Genomic DNA, 17,519 nt, shown 5'->3' on the forward strand with positions numbered 1-17,519 from the left:
CTTCCAGTGTTGGAAGCGAACCAATACCAAATCAGAATTCTCACAAATTACTACAAATTTTAAACGTGTAATACTTTATTTTATAGAAAATCAAACGAAAGCAAAAAAACTTTCCTGACACGTAATTCAATTCGCATAAAGTACCGATTTACTGATTCACTTAGATCGCTCAAGAGTGACCAGCCGCTGAAACTATTTCAACTATCTAAAGCAATGTAGATCCCGAATATGGTCACATTTATTATAACTATTTATTATTTTTGATATTTTAAATGCTATAAAGTTTATTTTTTGGCGAGCTTCAGCTTCTCGGAACCAAATATAACCCCTGTATCGACAAGTTTGCGTTTCATTGCGAAGGGGTTAACAGAGTTAAGAGGAGTACGCTGCTCCGTGGATTTACCGGTCACCGTCTCAGACTCGGCGTCTGCGAATATGTTCTCCTGTGTATCCAGTGGGGCAGTTGTATCGGGTGTGGAGGGACGAGCAGCTGCCTTGAACATATTTGGCGAGTTGGTGAAACGTTTGAGGGCCCCGCGCTTCGAGGAGCTCAACTCGATGGCCTTGGGCTTGGGTCCCTGACTCTGAGATCCCGCCGTAGGTGTCATGGGGAGGACAATGGTGGCTGCTATCCCACTGGCGCCCAGAAGTGTTTGCTGCTTGCGCGCCTCCTGTATAGCCTCCAGCTGGGGCATCAATTCACACAGGCGATCAGAGAGATGAATGCGTCCTCGTTTGGTGGCATATTTGACAGCCAGCTGCAGGAGCTCAGTGGAGGCAATCGACTCAATCAGCTCGCGGGCCCGGGTCTCGCACTCGTTGCTGCACGCTAGAGCAAAAAGCTTGATGGCAGTCTCCTTCTGCATCTTCTCGGCGCCTTCCACCTGCATCAGACTGGACCGCAGTAGGGCATCCTCCAGCTCAGACTTTTCCACCTCGATGTCGCACAGTGGGATCTGCATGCGCAGTTCCTGAAGCATGGGGCGGGGATTGGTCATCGGGTAGGATGTGCCGCGGCAGAGGACTGCCTGTACTATTTGTCGGCGCTCGGATACGGCAACCACAAAGTAGTTGTTGGACACGCTGGAGCTCTGCTTCATGGTATCACATATGGGAAACCAGGCATTGCTGCTCTTCCTGTACAGCTGCAGCAGACCCATGTTGTCAGCGATGCTGGGCGACCCGGTTTCAGTGTAGCCGAGCCAGGTCATTTGCCTGCCAGGAGTGAGGGGCACTGGCAGATGTTCCAGGCGAAGACTCAATCCATTGATGTTCACCAGCATGGCCGAGAGATGCTGCTGCGTCTGGCTAGGAGCAGAGCTGTGGTAGACCAACATCAGGCTGTGCTCGTGTCCGGCTATGGCAACCACGGGGCCTGGTATGCTCAACACCTCGCGCTGGGTACCCATGACGCTGAAAATGCGTAGGAAACTGGCACTCGTGGCCACTGCGACCATGTGGCTGGTGGCCACCAATGCATCCACGGACTCACAGTCCGGCAGGCTGAGCGACCACTCCTTGTTTCCAGAGGCGGCCAAGGCAATCACCACCAGCTTGCTGGACTCGCTGGAGGCCAAAGCCAGGGCCCCGCTGCTTAGGCTGGCCAGATTGTGCTGGTTGTAGTTGCTGATGTGGAGGGAATGGTGAATGCTCGCATCATGAAACTCCACGTCTATGGAGCTCTCACCCGACGGCTCCACGTGGCCTGTGACTATGCCGACGTCATTCCACGCCAAGTAGCGGTGCTCGAGATCGCACGGCGTGGCACTGGGCTGGAAGGCAGACTGCTGTTTAAATAGCTTTATTTGGGGAGCAGCTGGAGCAGGCACCACTCTGCTGCCGCTGCCCAGGGAGTGGTTGGAGAGCTCATCATCAATGGAATCCCCGCAGTCCATGACGTCTCGTTTCAACTGCTCCAGGCTAACGCCGTCACCGTCATCTGCAGTACCCTCTGGATTTCCTGCTCGATGGAACTTCAATTTGCTTAGCAGATCTGCTCGGATATCCTCCGATTCCAGTTCCTCCTCTATGTCGGCTTCTGTACCGTCGCTCATGAATACGGTTCCCAGCTGGCCAGTGGCATCACAAAAGGCCACTTCCTCCTCGTCCGCACGGCTCCAGGCCAAGCAAGTGATGGAATTGCAATCATTTGGGGGCGGCTCCACCGAGATCGCCTTGCGCTTCTTTATGTCAAAGACGCTCACCTCTCCCTTGGTGGTTCCAGCGGCCAGACGCTCCCCGTTCGGAGAGAACTGGCAGCAGCTGTAGTTGCTGGAGACTCTATCGTCGCGCAGCTTGTAGGCGACCTCCCAGTTGGCAGTGTTAAGCACCACAATTTCGGTGTCCGCTGCATAGGCCAGCAGCTCCCCGCTCTGGGGCTCAAAGCTGGGCGAGCCATACTGTGTCGCACTCTCGAAACTGTTCACCCGTGGAAGTCCATTAATGTTCTTCAGTTCTGTTGCCGTCTCAAAGTTCCACACCTTCAGCTGGCCGTCGCCGCTGACTGAGGCCAGTAGTTTCCTCTCAATAAACATGTCCAGGGCGAGTATGGGTCCCGAATGACCCTCTAGGAGGGTTTCATTACCGGCATGATCACCCCGTAGCACCTTAATTGTTGCATCCTCGCTGCCTGCAGCCGTGTACTCGCCAGCCACTTTGAGACATGTTGCTGGTGCGGTAAAGCGCATCAGGATGCCATCGCTGTCCATGTCGGGAAAGGTGTAGGCATGGATGGTGTTGCGATCCGTGGAGGCCAGAAGGCGGCTGCCCGAGTGGGCGATGCACATGACAAACTCACCCAGGCAGGTGGAGCGCGGATCATCGTCGCTGATACACGTCCAGTGGCGAATGTCGCCGTCGGTGCCGCAGGTAATGATGAACTCGCCCTTCGGCGTGTAAATGAGTCCAGTGTGTCCATTGGTGTGCGCATAGCGCAGGGCACTTCGCGCGAACGTCATTCTGTTCAATTTTTAAGGAGAATAAAATAAACACAACTCGGGCGGAACCAAGGCTTTTGGCGCTAAAATCTATCACTGACTGTCAGTGTTGGGAAACGAGTTCGTGTATAAAACAGCTGAGCACTAGTTTCGTTTTTTGTCTCTCTCTGCCCTGCCGGTGCGGATTGAATTGTTTGTGGTTACCGCATTGATTTAACGGGCCATGTTAAAGAATATTGCAAAGCTATCGACCTTAAAGATCAAGTGCGATCTGCGGGCCTTCTCCTCACTCACACAGCCCACGCATCAAAGCATATTTGACCGCAACGCCAAGCGGCTGCAAAAGGAACGCGCCGCATTGAGGTAAGTTAGCTTATGGTTTTGAGGAGTCTTTCTCTTCTAAACAATTTCCGAACACAGTGAGGATGTTGGGTTATATGACTATCTGAAGGAGGAGGTGGGCTTCCGACTAGCGGATCGAGTGTTTGACATTAAGCGCGAGTTCAAGGCGGCCGCTGACATCGGGTGCAGTCGAGGCTACCTCTCCAAGCACATTCTGGCCGAGAGTGTGGAGCATCTGACGCTCACAGACATTAGTGCCACCATGCTTGAGCAGGCGCAGGGCACACCCGGCCTCAAAATGCACAAAATAGTCATAGACGAGGAGAACTTGAATGTGGGTAAAACATAATCTTAATTTATTTGCAACGATCAAGTCCAACGATATCTTTTCACAGTTTGAGGAGAACTCTCTGGATCTGGTGATCTCCAGCCTGAGCCTACATTGGGTAAATGACCTGCAGGGCTGTTTTGCCAAGATTAAGCGCAGCTTGAAACCAGACGGCGTCTTCATAGCCTCCATGTTTGGCGGGGATACGTTGTACGAGCTGCGCTCCTCGCTGCAGTTAGCCGAGCTGGAGCGCAAGGGTGGCATCTCACCTCACATTTCGCCATTTACACAGATTAGCGACATCGGATCTCTCCTGAATCGCGCGGGCTTCACTATGCTGACCATAGACACCGACGAACTAGTTATTGGATATCCCAGTATGTTTGAGCTGATGTGGGATCTCAAGGGAATGGCGGAGAACAACGCGGCCTTCAACAGGCCCGCACACCTTAACCGCGAGACAATGCTGGCGGCCAGTGCCATCTATCAAGAGCTCTACGCCAAACCAAATGAAAGCGGTGTGCCGGCCACCTTCCAAATTATTTATTTTGTCGGCTGGAAGCCGGGGCCCAACCAGCCTCAGCCATTGCAACGCGGCACAGGAGAGGTGTCGCTCAAAGATCTGGGCAAGATTATCGAGAAGGGCGGCAAGGTGGACTCACAGACGTAAGAGTGGGAAAACGTTGCAAATTCAATTTAGTTTTATTTATAAAACGCTCTTGAACATTATCCATTACTTAAATAAAAGGGATTCCCTTTTTCGGAAACTTAACTTTAATTCATGGTCTGATTCGTGTAAATGTCCATCCCGAAAAGGATTACATATAAAGAATGCACTTGCACTTTATTCGTCAATTTGTTGCGGTTGCGTATAACTACATACATATATGTACATACATATATATATCTTTATTTCTATCATAATGATTGGATTTCATTCGATTAATATTTGGTTGCAATCGGCTCCATTTTTACACTCGCTTAAATTTCTTGGACGTAACTTTTCAACGTTGCTTTGTATTTTCTTCGGTACGTACATATATACAAGTACAATTTACAACAATTTATAATATTCGTTTATTTGTAGTTCAATATGCAATCTAATAGATTTCTAACCGCTTTGTATGTGTATTAGATACGATTTGCTCTTGCTTGTTCCTTTAGCATTTTGCATTTAATTCTCAATTGCTTAATCAATTTTCAAACCTTGGCTCCGTTGTCCCAGAAACTAGATCAACCTGAGGGTGCCCAAAGCTTCTTTACAAGCGCTCTGCTTTGTTTTTTCTCTCCAACTTAAACGACTTGAATTATATACAGATGGTATGGTTAATGATTATCATAAATTAGTCCGCTACTTTTGGAAATAGTTGCGTTTTTCCAGCAACAACAGCTGCTGTTGTTGTTGTTTTTCTTGTTGCTGTGGTAAGAATATAAGACTCAAGGCCAAACATAGGCAGCAGACAACAACGAGCAGATCCTAGGTTATTCCAGTTTAGTTCGTGGTCATCTGCTGCTTTGCCAATCATCCAAGAGCCAGTGGCGATCGGGGCGGTACAGGCGGTGGTGTTGGGGTTCCTCGTGGGGAAGATGTGGCGGTGGCGGTGCACCCTAATGCTGTTGTGGTATGATTTTCTGCAGCTGCTAGCGTCGAGCAAGACGCCGGCGGCAGCTGACGTCAGGTGCCCAAGAGCATCTCTCGCTGTGGAGTGCTCTGAAGCATATTGGCGGTTTTCAGGTGAATGCTGCAAGAGAGCCAAGGCCAGTCAGCTATGTTGGATGGGGTGTACTTGTTACTTGTTACTCACTTGTTGTCCTCCAGCGACATGGTCTCCGATGAGCCGTGCGAGGCAACTGAAGTACCTGCAAGCGAACTTCGTATTGAGTGCGAGTCCTCGGGAACAGTAAGCGTAACTAATAAAATGGCATTTAGTTTGTATGTTTTGTCAATTATCGAACAGAACACGTGTCAACGTACACCAATCCCAGTTCGTTGTGTGGCCAATGCGATGGAAAGAAGTTGGGTTTTTGGAAAATTTCATTTAGTTTTCGTTGAGGATGTGCTTTTAAGGTGTAAATGGGAAGTTTTTCTTGTTAGCGGTGTTAGTGTTGTTGTGGTTGTACGAGGTTGTGGTTTATGTGAGGTGGTGCAAGGCGAATCGGATTCATATAGATCTCTGAATCTGAAACAGTTCTTGCATTACAAATATCGGATCGGAAATACATGTGTACGTAATGCTATTAATGTATATTCGGGTGATTTCTATTCTATTCATATCATGCTGGCAAGTGAGTTCATTTTCAATACAAAATATTATATTTATTTGTGTGGTACGGTACGGTACAGTACAGTTTTCGCTATACTCGTGCTCGTTTGTTGTATTTATAATCATATTTGTATAATTATTGGCTAATCAAATTACAACTACCATTTCAATTTGGCTTTAAGGTAAACTAACTTTTAGTTTCTTTCGTAAAGCGAGAATAATATATATATATGTAATTTGAGTAAATGCAAGGGAAAAAGTCTAATAATTTTCGTTGAAGTAGGTGCAAAGTAGGTTAGAAAAGTCGCTAGACAGATATAAATAAATATTGTTTGTTGTACGTAGCTTCAAACGTTGGAATCGTTGGTATCTTAGCAGTTATCAGTTTGGAATACATATTTAGTAGGTATTTAATATCAAAGAGTTAGGAGAAGGCAAAATAAAAGTAGAAAAAACTAGATACAAACATTGAGCAATGCTAGAAAATGACAAAAAAATTACAAAAATTAAAGCTATGTAAGCTCGTGGAAATTTTCATTGTGGGCAATGGGAAATGTAATTTCATTTGGCAAATGCGTTTTACAAACCATAAAGGAAGACATTAACTACATAAACAAAGATTAAATATTAGAAATCAACTAAAAACTAAAGGCGCGTGTTTTCCACACTCAACGCATCATCATTATCATCAGCATCTGCGACATTGGCATATGCACCATTATTATGCTGCTGATCCATGTGTCTGCCTCCATTCTGCACGATAGAAACACTCCGATCCAGCTCCCGGTGCTCAGCTGGTGGTGGCTTCACGTGCAGGTACAACTGCTGTTTCTGGAGCGCCTCAAGTGCCTGATCCAGATCCAGGCGATTGCGACTGTCGCTATCGCTGCTGAAGCTGTGCCGCATGTGCTGCAAACCATTGGGAAGGGAATGCTGCTGCGGCGGCTGAGAGTTGAGATAGGTAAGATTGTGGATGCTCTGGCTGCGACTGGGGTCGTGGTTGTGCTCGTGGGCATTCTCAACAGTGGTGACCACGTATCCATTGCTGTACAGCGAGTAGCTGCTATTTGCCGGCGAGGTGGCTAAGCTAGTGATACTCTGATAGGTTTTCATTGAGTATGCATCACCTAGGAACAAAATTACAGAAGCGAATGCGGGTTAAGTTCATATCTGGATTTACTTTGAGATCGGGGCGGCTCCATCAAACCGGGCAGGGCGGACACAAACGCAAACGCCAACCCAAACGCAGACGCAGAAGCGAAGCGGTGGCATGTGATCAATGCAGGCATATACATATATGTACACGTAGCGGACAATGTTAAACATGGTTACAAGATGGATCATCCGATTATGTGACATGAACTTTGGGGGGCGTACTTAATAAGCGTGAATTGTATTGGATTGATTTTTTGATTCTTTGGTTATGGCTTTTCAAGGGGCAGCCCTTAAATGGTAATTTTTATACAGCATTTATTTATTTATATAGGTATATGTTGAATTAGTGCTCGTTACAGTTAGATCCGTTACTCCTAGGGGTTCCGTTGTTCCCGTTCTTGGTATTCCATACAAAACCACTAACATTAACTAACTTCTATTTCATTTACATCCGACTACAATACCATTGACCTTCCCACACACAACGCCAATTAAAAAGTACGTAATATTATACAGAGTTGTCTTCACCCTGAAAGAGGACTACTACCTAGATCTAAATATATGTACGTAAAATCAAACAAAAATCTAAACATGGCTACGATAAAGAAATAAATACTATACGATATTATAATTAAACTGAAAATAACTGTTTCTTTTTGGGAGGTGGGACATACAAAAACAGATTTATCGTATATACATTCACATTTTGTAGTGCAACACCAACTCAAATTGCGATTCATATTGTGGAAACTGCTTATATTTCTTTCTGTACATATACATAAATGTCTTGCACCACACAATATAAAAAAAAAGGTAATTTGAAAACATATTACTGAGTTACTTGGGGTTGTTAGTGGATTGTGGGAAAGCAAGCATTAGTATTAGTTAGAGTATGTACAAAAGTGTAGGGGGCGGGATAAATTGTCAAAACAAGCGACACTCACCCGTAGCACACTCCGAAGTCTCATAGGACACTGTTGATTGCACATCAATTGCATTCTGTTCTTGTCTGTAAGGATAATACACAAACTGAGACTTGAAACTTTGTTGATATTTTTTAGATTTGCATATACAACCTTGATATCACATCTGTTATGACTTGCTTCTCCGTGTCTGTGTAATCGTTGCGTCTGCGCCCGATTTTCTTTTCCATATCCGCCTCGACGAAATCTCCCAAGGTCCTTGTGGGAAACTCGTTTGATTTGGCTGGTGGAGGCGCATCAAGCTTTAAGTCCTTCAGCTTCTTCATCACACGTTCGAGGGCATGTATGGCGTCGTCGTCGGAGTAGCCGAAGTTCTTGTGGAGCTTCACTTGCAGATACTCGATGATCGCGTCCATGTCTTTCATGCGGAGCAGTTCATCCTTGTGTAGATATAGAATAGTGATGGCCATAGCCAGAATGACTCTGTCACCATCCAACAGAAATATGTCCCACACTCGTAGACTCAGACTGAAGGGGACCTGCAACAGAATAAATAAGGTATTCGCATAAAATGTTAATTTCATATCAGCTGAGGAGCAACGATGATGCCTTACCCGCTCTACGAACACCACGAAGAACCACTTGATAGCATAGAGCAGCGCGTCAACATTGTGTTTGGTGAAATGCTTGTGCAGCTTTCGCATTATCTTGGACAAAATGCGATCATGGTGGTCGATAAAGCGTGTCAGCTTGGGGAATCCCTCAATGAACAGCCCGTGCATGCCATATTTTTGGTCGGTCATCAGGGTATTCAGGGCCCAGAAGGCCTCCTCTTCCTGCATAAACAGGAGCAGCACTCCAGCCACGCAAGCCATCCCCTGGCAGTAGCCCAGCTCCGAGTTGTAGATACTATAAGCATTGAGCACATTGAACAGCGAACACTGCTTGATACTGTAGCGCTCCCGATAGGCAAGATTGTCTCTAAACTGGCGATTTACATCAGCGTCGATCTGGCGGGTCTCCGTGGAGTACTTCTTGGCCAACTGGAGCATACGGGGATAAACGCCGACATTGTTGGCTATCGACTGATCGACATTGAGCAGTTTCTTCCACGCTGGCCATCGAACGGCTTTGGGGATGCCCTTGTACACACGTGTGTGCAGCTTGTCCTGGGGTGGCGGCCACTTGGCGAGCATCTTCATCCACTTTTTATCACGCTCGAGCTCAATCTTTGTTAGCTGCATTTCCTGAGAGTTGCGCGTGGTGGGCAGGCGGGAGTCGTGCATAAAGCCGTATCTGCAATGAAGGCGATCAGATACATATAAGCGGACAGTATATTAAGGGAAATAAGTTAAAAATCGGAAAAACTCACTTGTCAGTTATGTGATAGATTTCGAATGTGGGATTCTCCCAGGGATCCACAATGTTGGTGGGATCGAGTCCCAGCTCGTAGCGCTTGACAATCTCCTCGCGCTCGTCCTCGGCACGCCTAACCAAGGCCTCCCGCTGTTCACCATCCGTCATCGTGGACAGCCTGAGAGGAGAAGGTGGACGAGGCGGTGGCGGTGGCACAAGAGGAGGCCACAATTATGGAATTACTAGACTCTCTTCACCCAGTTGACTTGGGCAAGTATGGGGAGTGGCTGCTGCTTCTTCGCTGGCTTAGCGATAGCGCGAAACTTTGATAAAAGACAAAAGCATTAACATATGAAAGTAAAAACAGTCATGGATATATGCATATAATATATATGCAAACAGTCATACCCTCGCACACACCGACACAAGCAACCTCTCGCGACGAAGTTAATGTACAATCTATGCATATGTGTACAAACATACACATAAATGCAGTGGAATCGATTTCGCTGAACGACTTCTGTTCACGCTGCTTGCCACAGAGCGTGGCCAAAAATGACGTGATATTAAAAATGTTTTAGGCATCCGCAGCATCCAAGCACGAAGCACGAAGCAACAAAAACAAAACTGCAATTAAAAACGCCCCCACTGACCCCCGGAGATGGAGAGCCAAAACACAGTTGAAAGAGAGAGTGGATAACTTGTGTCCGTGACATCACCGATAGATGAGATGCTTATTAGGCAAATATAGTTATCAATTCATTGCAAGCGAGTGCTTTGCTCTTTATGTTCTATCTCTTCTCTCGGTACACTTCCTGTTTTCGAGGCGATTTGATTTTGTTGTATTTTTGTCAACACACACACACAAAAGCACACACTCTCGATGCCAACCAGAAAGTTGTGTTCTTTGACTTTCACTCCCGAGTTTCTGTTCGGCTACATGTGTGAACTGGCTCAACTAATTGCTTACCATTTAATTTTGTGATTGACTCTTTGAAAAAATACAATACAACATGTCAGGGATTGTTAAACAATTTTTTTCATTACTTTGGCTGCATGTTCAATGTTCAGAAGCGGCCGCGGATTTATCGATAAAGTATACCGTCAGGGCCTCGAAAATAAACCGAAACATACCTTGTCATTTTCAAAATATACCGTAAATCGTATCATCGTATACCGATGAAAACAAATTTTTGTTTTTGTTTTAAGGCCAGTACTCAGACACCCAACATATTCTTGAGACAGAAAATGCCATATATTTCTCTTAGTGCCCAGTATGACAAATGTAGACCAAAGTGCATGCTCTCTGGGTACACTGTTTTGTGTTTGTTTACACAATGAAACCCGCTACAAATTCAAATTTTGTTTGAAAACAGTGCTATTTGTGGTGTGCGTTATTTAAAAGTGGATAAACAGTGCAATAAACATGTGTTTTATCTCTTTATAAATTGACAAAATGAGTACCGAGTATAAGATTAATAACTTATAATATCGAAATAATCAGTTTTCGTTGGACTGTATTAATACGTTTTTAATCGTCTTCATTTAATGATCTTTAGCCCTTTTACCTTTGTTTTGATTGTTTTCTTCTTCGTATTTCGATACTGTTGTCAAAAGATACAAATTTCTTTCTTTCGCTTAGCGATTGAAGTATTTAATCGCCTAAGTTTTCTGGTATTTTCTGGTCTGCTGATCTGAATACTAAACTGCAAAATTCTGGCAATTCTGAAAGTCCTTCTTTTCTGTGGTACAAAAAGCAGGGTTGATTTCTTATCGTTTGGAAAAGAAAATCATCCCTGATTCTGTCACAAGAAAATTTTTTTGCGAGTCTGAGTACTGGGCTTAAAATAATTTTTGCTCCTGCATAGACAATTTGTTGTGTCTGGTTGAGCCCACTCCTGTCTATATTTATACCCGGTACTCGAAGAGTAAGTAGGGTATTTTGTATTTGTGTGAATAACGGTTGTATGTAACGCACAGAAGGAAGCGTTTCCGACCCCATTAAGTATATATATATTCTTGATCAGCATCAATAGTCGAGTCGATAGAGCCATGTCTGTCTGTCCGTCCGTCCGTCTGTCCGTCTTGTTTGTCTGCTAGTTCTCAGAGACTATAAAGGCTAGAGCCACCAAATTTTGGCTCCAGACTGCTGTATGCTCACACTGAAACCAGTGTATTTCAAAAACGAGCCCCCGCAAAAGGTCGAAAACCTCCCAAATCTACAATTTTGCAGATAAAAGAAAAAGAAAAACGCCAGATCACCAAATTGGGATCCGAATGAAGAAATTAATTTCCAGTGGCTAAACCCACCCTGTCCCGCAGCTTTTGTTGTTCTTTTCACATTCTCTCATTCACACTCTGCTTCTGCTTCACTCGGCCACTGCCTCTGCCGTCCCTCTGCCCGTGCCTCTACCGACTTTTAACCCACCCCGTCTCGCAGCTTATAGTTGTTTTTTTTTTTGTGCGGTCGCTGCCTCTGCCTCTGCCGCGAGTCGGCAGTGTGTGGGTCTAGGGAAGGGCGGCGAGCGTGTTGGTGTGACAAGTGTTGTAGATGTAGATGACAGATGAAGAAAAAATTTAAAATTTGACAAAACACCGCTGAGGTGCAGGTGCACTATTATATTCCCAATGACTAGTTTTGGTGGCCAAAAGCTCATTTTTAAAAGTTAAAACCAAGACTCGGTTTTTAACGCTCGTTATATCGTTATTAGAAAAAGAGTGACCATCAAAGTTGCGTAACAGAAATTTTCATAGATGGCGCCACTTTCGAAAAATCTGCTGTGAAAACTAGCGGTCATTATTGCACAGAATGTGCAGGGAAAAAGTACCAATTTTATTGCTGTTTTAAATATCTCATAAACTGGAAAATACGATTAACTGATCCAATTATTTTGATTCATTTTATTTAGTAGGATTTTTACTACGTGTTCTGTAATTTGAACGATATCTAGTGTTTGGCGATGTCTTCTACATCTAGATGTAGTCCTGAGTGCCGGGTATAAAAGTTGTGACGCGTAAGAAGCGTGTTACACGTCCCTTCTCGTTTTGTTTGAAATCGTCTCGAAATTGTGTGGAAGCTGGAATCTTCTCAAACATACCGTATACATAGCTATTTTCGAAATATACCTATATATACCGATATACCGTACGTATAACGTCTACTGAATTAATATTATTTAATAATAATAGAAATTAATAATATTAAGCGTTAAATATATCGATATTTTTCTTAGATCGGGAGAGCTTCTGATAGAGAATTTCCCTTACCAAATCTAATGAAATATTCAATTACACATTTTTAAAATATATGGTCATAAGGTACATAACCCAATAAAAACAAGTATTTATAATGAGCCAAATTGATTCTTCAATCGGACTTATATATTGTGTCAGTGTTAAAAGCATTTGCAAGCTGGTAATATCAAATATAACATCAACATCGTGAAATATGATTCAAGACTAAGGTACATTACGGTATGTTTTAAAAATGAAATGGTATACTTCGGTGTATACTTGAGGGTCTGTCGGTATATCTTATCGATAGTTCCGCGGTCACACTGACGACCATTTTTTTGCCACGGATTGTGTATTTAATTGTGCTGGAAAAATCGAAAGAAAACCTAATGTCACCGTTCAGAGATTATAATTAAAAGTAATTGAATGCAAACTAGACAGTGTGGTCCACCGTCAGAAGCAGGAAAAACGATGCACATACAATAATTCCATTTAATAAAACGGGTACGAAAACACAACTCTCAAGTGCGTAAATAACCAAATGACTACCAAATGTCTTGAGACCGAAGACGGAGGCAGGCTAGCAAACTGATGCTAGTGTAGATATAAGATACAACTTTAAAATATCTTCTAAAATATATTAATAAATGACGTTCGTCTATCGATCGACCTCTAATTCTCGTATTGTAATGTTTCAGCAGAACACAGCAGGAGCTGGAAGATAATTCTGTCCACCCTTTTGGATCCATAGAGTATCGACTCTTAGAACATGGTTTCCACCCGCCAAATGTGTGGCAGTGCCGGACCATCGACTGGAAACGGATCCGTATCTGAGCCAGCGTCCAGCAATAACGCCTCTAACCCAGCCCAGAGGGAGTCTGGGGAGGCGGCTACACGTACCTCCGTCTTAAGACGCACTGCAACTTACAACAGCCAGCCGCAATCCTCGCCAGCCACCCTGGCTTTCTCGGCCAGTGTGGTAACTCGCCATGATTACACCTTGCAAATGCAGCGCTCCGACCGGGTCGGTTCAAGTGGTGGCGCCATAAGCTCCTTGTCCAGTGGGCTGCCAGCTCCCCTTCTCAACATTCTCGATTTGCCCACGGAGCTCTTGGAAAAGATTGTCGGCTTCTTGGATTACAAAAATGTTTCGAATCTGAGAACGGTAAGTCTCCCCGCTGTCAGTCTATTTCCATTGCCTCTATCTCTCTTTTTGGTTTGGCCTTTTTCGCTATTAAATCAATAAAAAGCAATTTTCCAAGTGCACGGGTGGGACGGGCGCAGAGAGTTATCCAACTACCTGAAATGCACTTGTACGAGTACGAGTACGATTACTAGTATGTGTTGCTGCTGTTATTATTTTTGCCACTCAAAGTCGCTGACACGAGTCGTCATCAGACATCATGGCCTGACGTCCTTTTCCCATTGCAGTGGGCAATTATAACTTTGTCACGACATCTCAAATGCACATTCTTGAATCAGGGTACAAAACTCAGCCAACTTTGTTGAAGATTTAGTCCAAGGATTTAAGGGTGATCTCAGTTCGGTGTCTGAAACAAAACCTTTTGTTCTGGTGTTTTATGCCTCACCCTCAACTATGTTTATGTGTGTGTGTGTGTGTTGGCTCTTAGGTAGCGACGAAAAATGAAACCTGATATAATTAAATGGTAGGAGGCAGCAGATCCACTGCATTATGGATGCGGGCGAGCAGGCAGAAGCAGCCCAAATATGCAACTAAAACGCGAATCAATAAACAATTTGTAAGTTCTTTAGTTTGAAATCTGATGCGAATTTGCATATTTGAAGGTATCGCATCGCTTCAATGACATTAGCATGGCCATCCTGAACGGAGCCTTCGCCAGGCAGATCAAGACCACGTACAACCGTTTCCACTCGATCAAGGCTAACATGCCGCGTCGGGAGTCGGCCCGACGCAGCCACCCACTGGCCTGCGAGTGCGACATCATCGAGACATGCTACATGCGGCTGTCGCTGCTGCACATGTCCATGGGAAAGCATATCGAGCGAGGCCATTGCTGTTTCTTTCCAGGCGCCGTAAGTTGGATGCCCGTGTTGTACGGGTTGTACGGTTGTACGATCAGAATTCAACATATTCAACACTTTTCCCGTTTGCAGATACTGGACGAGGTGAATGCGATTCTGAAATACATCAGTATTACACCCAAGTTGCAGCGCCCTTATCGGGTGACCGACGAACTCTTTGATCTCTCGACAATGGCCATGGAGTACTTCAAGGATCGTATTGAGCCCACGCTTCCTGGGCTGGCGTATTTTAATAAGAATTTCTACACCTCGCCCACAACAACAAAGCGACGTAGGTGAAGGGCTATCCAGTGTTGAACTAACGCTAATCCACACCATCCTGCTTTTTTGTCTGCAGCCACTCTCGCCATAGCTTCGGATCTCGCGGACAGCGATAGCAATTCCCCCCCACAGAACCACATGGTGCTCCGCAAGGGCATACGCAAAATCAAACAGGGCATGAAAATGTACAACAATCAGCTGTCGGTGCTGCGCACCGATCTACGCACCTGCAAGCGCAAGGCCGCCGAGCAGAGCAAACTGTTTGCCGAGCAACAGAACCTGTTGGCCGAGCACCAGAAACAAACACTGGAGTACGCCAGTCGGTTGGACGAGAACGACAAAAAAAACGAGGAAATGGCACGAAAGTTTTCCAATTTGTTGCAGGTGAGTGCAGCCTGTCATGCCTGCGACGTGTAAAGCCACTCTAATCGCTTTTGGTCCTTGCAGGAACTCAACAAGTGCAAGACGGAGCTCCAGTTCTGGCGCTCCAAGAGTCCTGCCCTTCCTGCTGTGTGCAGTTCGTGCAATCAAAAGGTGGCACCTGTGGTGCCGCCCGAAGATTTCCAGGCACTAGTCAATCAGGGCGTTGATCCGGAGCACATAATCATCATCAACGATGATGCAGACAATGAGAGCGATGTTAGCATTGGCGAACTTAAGGAATTTGCCTCTCCGGACGAATCCACCACGGCAAAGTTACTGGCTGTCAACTCCAAGAATTTAAAGCGCAAGCTTCCTTCAGAGGCACAGTCCATCATAATGGCGTCCACTTCTAAGGCAGCCGACACAGCCTCATCCCTCGAGCTAGCGTCTCCGAGTGGTGGCGGTGGCGACGAAAGTAGCGGAACTGTAACGGCTGGGGGGTATTCGCCGAAGCTCTTTTATGGAATTCATCAGCGAAGCGGCGTTATTGTCAGTCCAGTGTCCATTAAACAATGCTTATCTCCGACGCTGATGACCATGGCTCCTGCTATTGAGGTTCTCGAGGAACCGGAGGAGTCGAAAAAAGCACGTAGAGTACAAAAAGCCAACAGGTGTGTAAACACGGCTGGCAAGCGCAGTAAATAAGCAGAAAACATATACACTACATATTTTGTACGGATAATTTACATAAAACAAAAAAAAAGGAATCTTCTGCATGCCCCGCTCTCTGCTTCCTCAGGATAAAATAAGGTGCAGGGATTGGGGCATGCGCTGTAGTTTAAACGGAGGAATCAAATTAATTATACATATATATATATATATATGTAATTAATGTCAAATGCATTAGGCATAATGGTTATTATCATTATTATTATAATTATAAAATTATTATCTTGTACAAAAAACGCGTCTGTATGTTCTTCAACAGAACAATTAAAGTTTACCAACCAACACACTCTTATACACCCACACACACACACACACACAACACATCCCAACCCCTTAGGTATTGGCAGAGCAAAACAGATAATAATTTAAAATAAAATGAGTAATTTTAGATAAAAAATCACAAGAGATCAAGCAAACCCGGCAAGAAATATTTTAAATAAAACTTTAAAAGCATTCAGAATCAAAGAGCTGTCACTTTTTTGTACTGATTAAACATTTAATAAAGTAATTATAATTTATTTACAAAGTCAGAGGTGGATGTGAAACACTTAGAGCTTTTGGGAGCGCTCCTTTCCAGTTAGAGGTTTGTTGCGTTCATCCCAAAGCGTAACGCCATCACAGGCACAGAATCTCTTAAAGTTCTCCATTATTCCCGCCGAGCGAGCAATTATCCCGCAGGCGATTCTGAAGTTAAATATGCGAATACACTCAAAATATACTATATGTACCATGATTATGGACATACCTTTCGCCCGAGTTGCCGTCAATCAGACTTTGGTCGCTTGCACCAAGTCCCAGGTCGTCAGCACTGGCTGTTATAACAACGGCCCTTCCGATAATCTCCGCCACCTCCAGCTCAGCATCCACAAACCGGATCTTTGCCCGTCCACTCTCATCAGCGCGTAGATTGCCTAAGTCGCCAGCGTGCCGTTCTGAAGGCGATGCTTCTGGGCTGCCGTGACGCGACTGACGCGGATTGTAGTGGTCTCCAACAGAGGCGCACCCTAGGGAAACATCGCCACTTTCGTGTATGTGGAAGCCGTGCAATCCCGGCTCCAGGCCATCCACTACGACATCCACCAAAACGCCGGGCTTCTTTGCACTGATGGCAGTGAACCGTACAACGCCTTGGACTGGCGTTCGGTCCACCACACTGCCGGTTGTGTTGATCAGAGCAACTGCCGACTGTCCGCCAAATCCCGACAGCACAGCCTTTCGTCCGGTGGACTCAATCTTATCGTGCACCTCTGACCACGGACTCTCAGTCTGAACGATCACACGTCCCTCTTTCAAGTCGACATCCACTTCACCCAAACCATCCAGAGCCTTTCGCAGGGTGTTTGCATAGGCTTCGTCCCCCTTTTTCATCTGAACTGCAAATTCAATCTACTCTTAAAATTAGCGCATGTCTTCTCTGCCAATAATTACCTTAACAGAGCCCATTTCTGATCCAATGCACAAAGTGCCGACTAATAATGAATAAATGAATAATGATAAACAAAGTATTTTTTTGTTTTGTTTTTGGTATTTAATCGCTGCAGAGAAATGGATGGTCGCACGACGA

General features: G+C 45.1%; 5 protein-coding genes across 11 annotated transcripts; 2 read left to right on the forward strand and 3 right to left on the reverse strand.

Annotated features, from left to right (window-relative positions):
* Positions 1 to 47: 47 nt before the first annotated feature.
* Positions 48 to 3,037, reverse strand: LOC117578621 (WD repeat and HMG-box DNA-binding protein 1). The gene has a single exon (XM_034264225.1). The coding sequence runs from the start codon at positions 2,955 to 2,957 to the stop codon at positions 285 to 287; it is 2,673 nt and encodes an 890-aa protein (XP_034120116.1). The 5' UTR covers positions 2,958 to 3,037; the 3' UTR covers positions 48 to 284.
* Positions 3,038 to 3,107: 70 nt separating this feature from the next.
* LOC117578632 (arginine-hydroxylase NDUFAF5, mitochondrial) lies at positions 3,108 to 4,378 on the forward strand. Its single transcript, XM_034264238.1, has 3 exons — positions 3,108 to 3,299; positions 3,357 to 3,612; positions 3,674 to 4,378. The coding sequence occupies exons 1-3, from the start codon at positions 3,160 to 3,162 to the stop codon at positions 4,274 to 4,276; spliced, it is 999 nt and encodes a 332-aa protein (XP_034120129.1). The 5' UTR covers positions 3,108 to 3,159; the 3' UTR covers positions 4,277 to 4,378.
* A 276-nt stretch (positions 4,379 to 4,654) lies between these two features.
* On the reverse strand, positions 4,655 to 10,400 carry LOC117578623 (USP6 N-terminal-like protein). 3 transcript variants are annotated; one of them, XM_034264229.1, is made up of 7 exons: positions 10,275 to 10,400; positions 9,321 to 9,627; positions 8,563 to 9,244; positions 8,102 to 8,487; positions 7,970 to 8,034; positions 5,412 to 5,466; positions 4,655 to 5,348 (listed from the first exon to the last, which is right to left on the reverse strand). In XM_034264229.1, the coding sequence occupies exons 2-7, from the start codon at positions 9,470 to 9,472 to the stop codon at positions 5,282 to 5,284; spliced, it is 1,407 nt and encodes a 468-aa protein (XP_034120120.1). In that variant the 5' UTR covers positions 9,473 to 9,627; positions 10,275 to 10,400; the 3' UTR covers positions 4,655 to 5,281. The 3 variants fall into 3 exon arrangements, with proteins under 3 accessions (XP_034120120.1, XP_034120119.1, XP_034120118.1); XM_034264228.1 differs by having other exon boundaries at positions 5,412 to 5,517; XM_034264227.1 differs by lacking the exons at positions 4,655 to 5,348; positions 5,412 to 5,466 and adding an exon at positions 5,902 to 6,997.
* Positions 10,401 to 12,859: 2,459 nt separating this feature from the next.
* Positions 12,860 to 15,979, forward strand: LOC117584234. 5 transcript variants are annotated; one of them, XM_034273038.1, is made up of 6 exons: positions 12,860 to 13,063; positions 13,237 to 13,703; positions 14,345 to 14,593; positions 14,675 to 14,873; positions 14,940 to 15,247; positions 15,311 to 15,979. In XM_034273038.1, the coding sequence occupies exons 2-6, from the start codon at positions 13,308 to 13,310 to the stop codon at positions 15,929 to 15,931; spliced, it is 1,773 nt and encodes a 590-aa protein (XP_034128929.1). In that variant the 5' UTR covers positions 12,860 to 13,063; positions 13,237 to 13,307; the 3' UTR covers positions 15,932 to 15,979. The 5 variants fall into 5 exon arrangements, with proteins under 5 accessions (XP_034128929.1, XP_034128922.1, XP_034128938.1 ...); XM_034273031.1 differs by having other exon boundaries at positions 12,860 to 13,042; XM_034273047.1 differs by having other exon boundaries at positions 12,860 to 13,042; positions 13,240 to 13,703.
* A 464-nt stretch (positions 15,980 to 16,443) lies between these two features.
* LOC117584262 (copper chaperone for superoxide dismutase) lies at positions 16,444 to 17,501 on the reverse strand. The gene is made up of 3 exons (XM_034273074.1): positions 17,384 to 17,501; positions 16,701 to 17,341; positions 16,444 to 16,639 (listed from the first exon to the last, which is right to left on the reverse strand). The coding sequence occupies exons 1-3, from the start codon at positions 17,396 to 17,398 to the stop codon at positions 16,504 to 16,506; spliced, it is 792 nt and encodes a 263-aa protein (XP_034128965.1). The 5' UTR covers positions 17,399 to 17,501; the 3' UTR covers positions 16,444 to 16,503.
* Between the last annotated feature and the right edge of the window lie 18 nt (positions 17,502 to 17,519).

This window comes from Drosophila guanche, unplaced genomic scaffold, assembly GCF_900245975.1.
Source record: "Drosophila guanche unplaced genomic scaffold, DGUA_6, whole genome shotgun sequence".
Classification (NCBI taxonomy): domain Eukaryota; kingdom Metazoa; phylum Arthropoda; class Insecta; order Diptera; family Drosophilidae; genus Drosophila; species Drosophila guanche.

Bases quoted from the DNA above. Each gene is read 5' to 3' on its own strand.
- LOC117584262 (XM_034273074.1), bottom strand. The intron at 16,640-16,700 runs GTATGTCCATAA...ATTTAACTTCAG, and splicing joins GACGGCAACTCGGGCGAAAG to AATCGCCTGCGGGATAATTG.
- LOC117578621 (XM_034264225.1), bottom strand. From the start codon at position 2,957: ATGACGTTCGCGCGAAGTGCCCTGCGCTATGCGCACACCAATGGACAC.
- LOC117578632 (XM_034264238.1), top strand. From the start codon at position 3,160: ATGTTAAAGAATATTGCAAAGCTATCGACCTTAAAGATCAAGTGCGAT. The intron at 3,300-3,356 runs GTAAGTTAGCTT...TTCCGAACACAG, and splicing joins AAGGAACGCGCCGCATTGAG to TGAGGATGTTGGGTTATATG. The intron at 3,613-3,673 runs GTGGGTAAAACA...ATCTTTTCACAG, and splicing joins TAGACGAGGAGAACTTGAAT to TTTGAGGAGAACTCTCTGGA.
- LOC117578623 (XM_034264227.1), bottom strand. From the start codon at position 9,472: ATGACGGATGGTGAACAGCGGGAGGCCTTGGTTAGGCGTGCCGAGGAC. The intron at 9,245-9,320 runs GTGAGTTTTTCC...CCTTCATTGCAG, and splicing joins ATCTATCACATAACTGACAA to ATACGGCTTTATGCACGACT. The intron at 8,488-8,562 runs GTAAGGCATCAT...ATTCTGTTGCAG, and splicing joins TCGTGGTGTTCGTAGAGCGG to GTCCCCTTCAGTCTGAGTCT.
- LOC117584234 (XM_034273038.1), top strand. From the start codon at position 13,308: ATGGTTTCCACCCGCCAAATGTGTGGCAGTGCCGGACCATCGACTGGA. The intron at 14,594-14,674 runs GTAAGTTGGATG...TCCCGTTTGCAG, and splicing joins GCTGTTTCTTTCCAGGCGCC to ATACTGGACGAGGTGAATGC. The intron at 15,248-15,310 runs GTGAGTGCAGCC...TGGTCCTTGCAG, and splicing joins AGTTTTCCAATTTGTTGCAG to GAACTCAACAAGTGCAAGAC.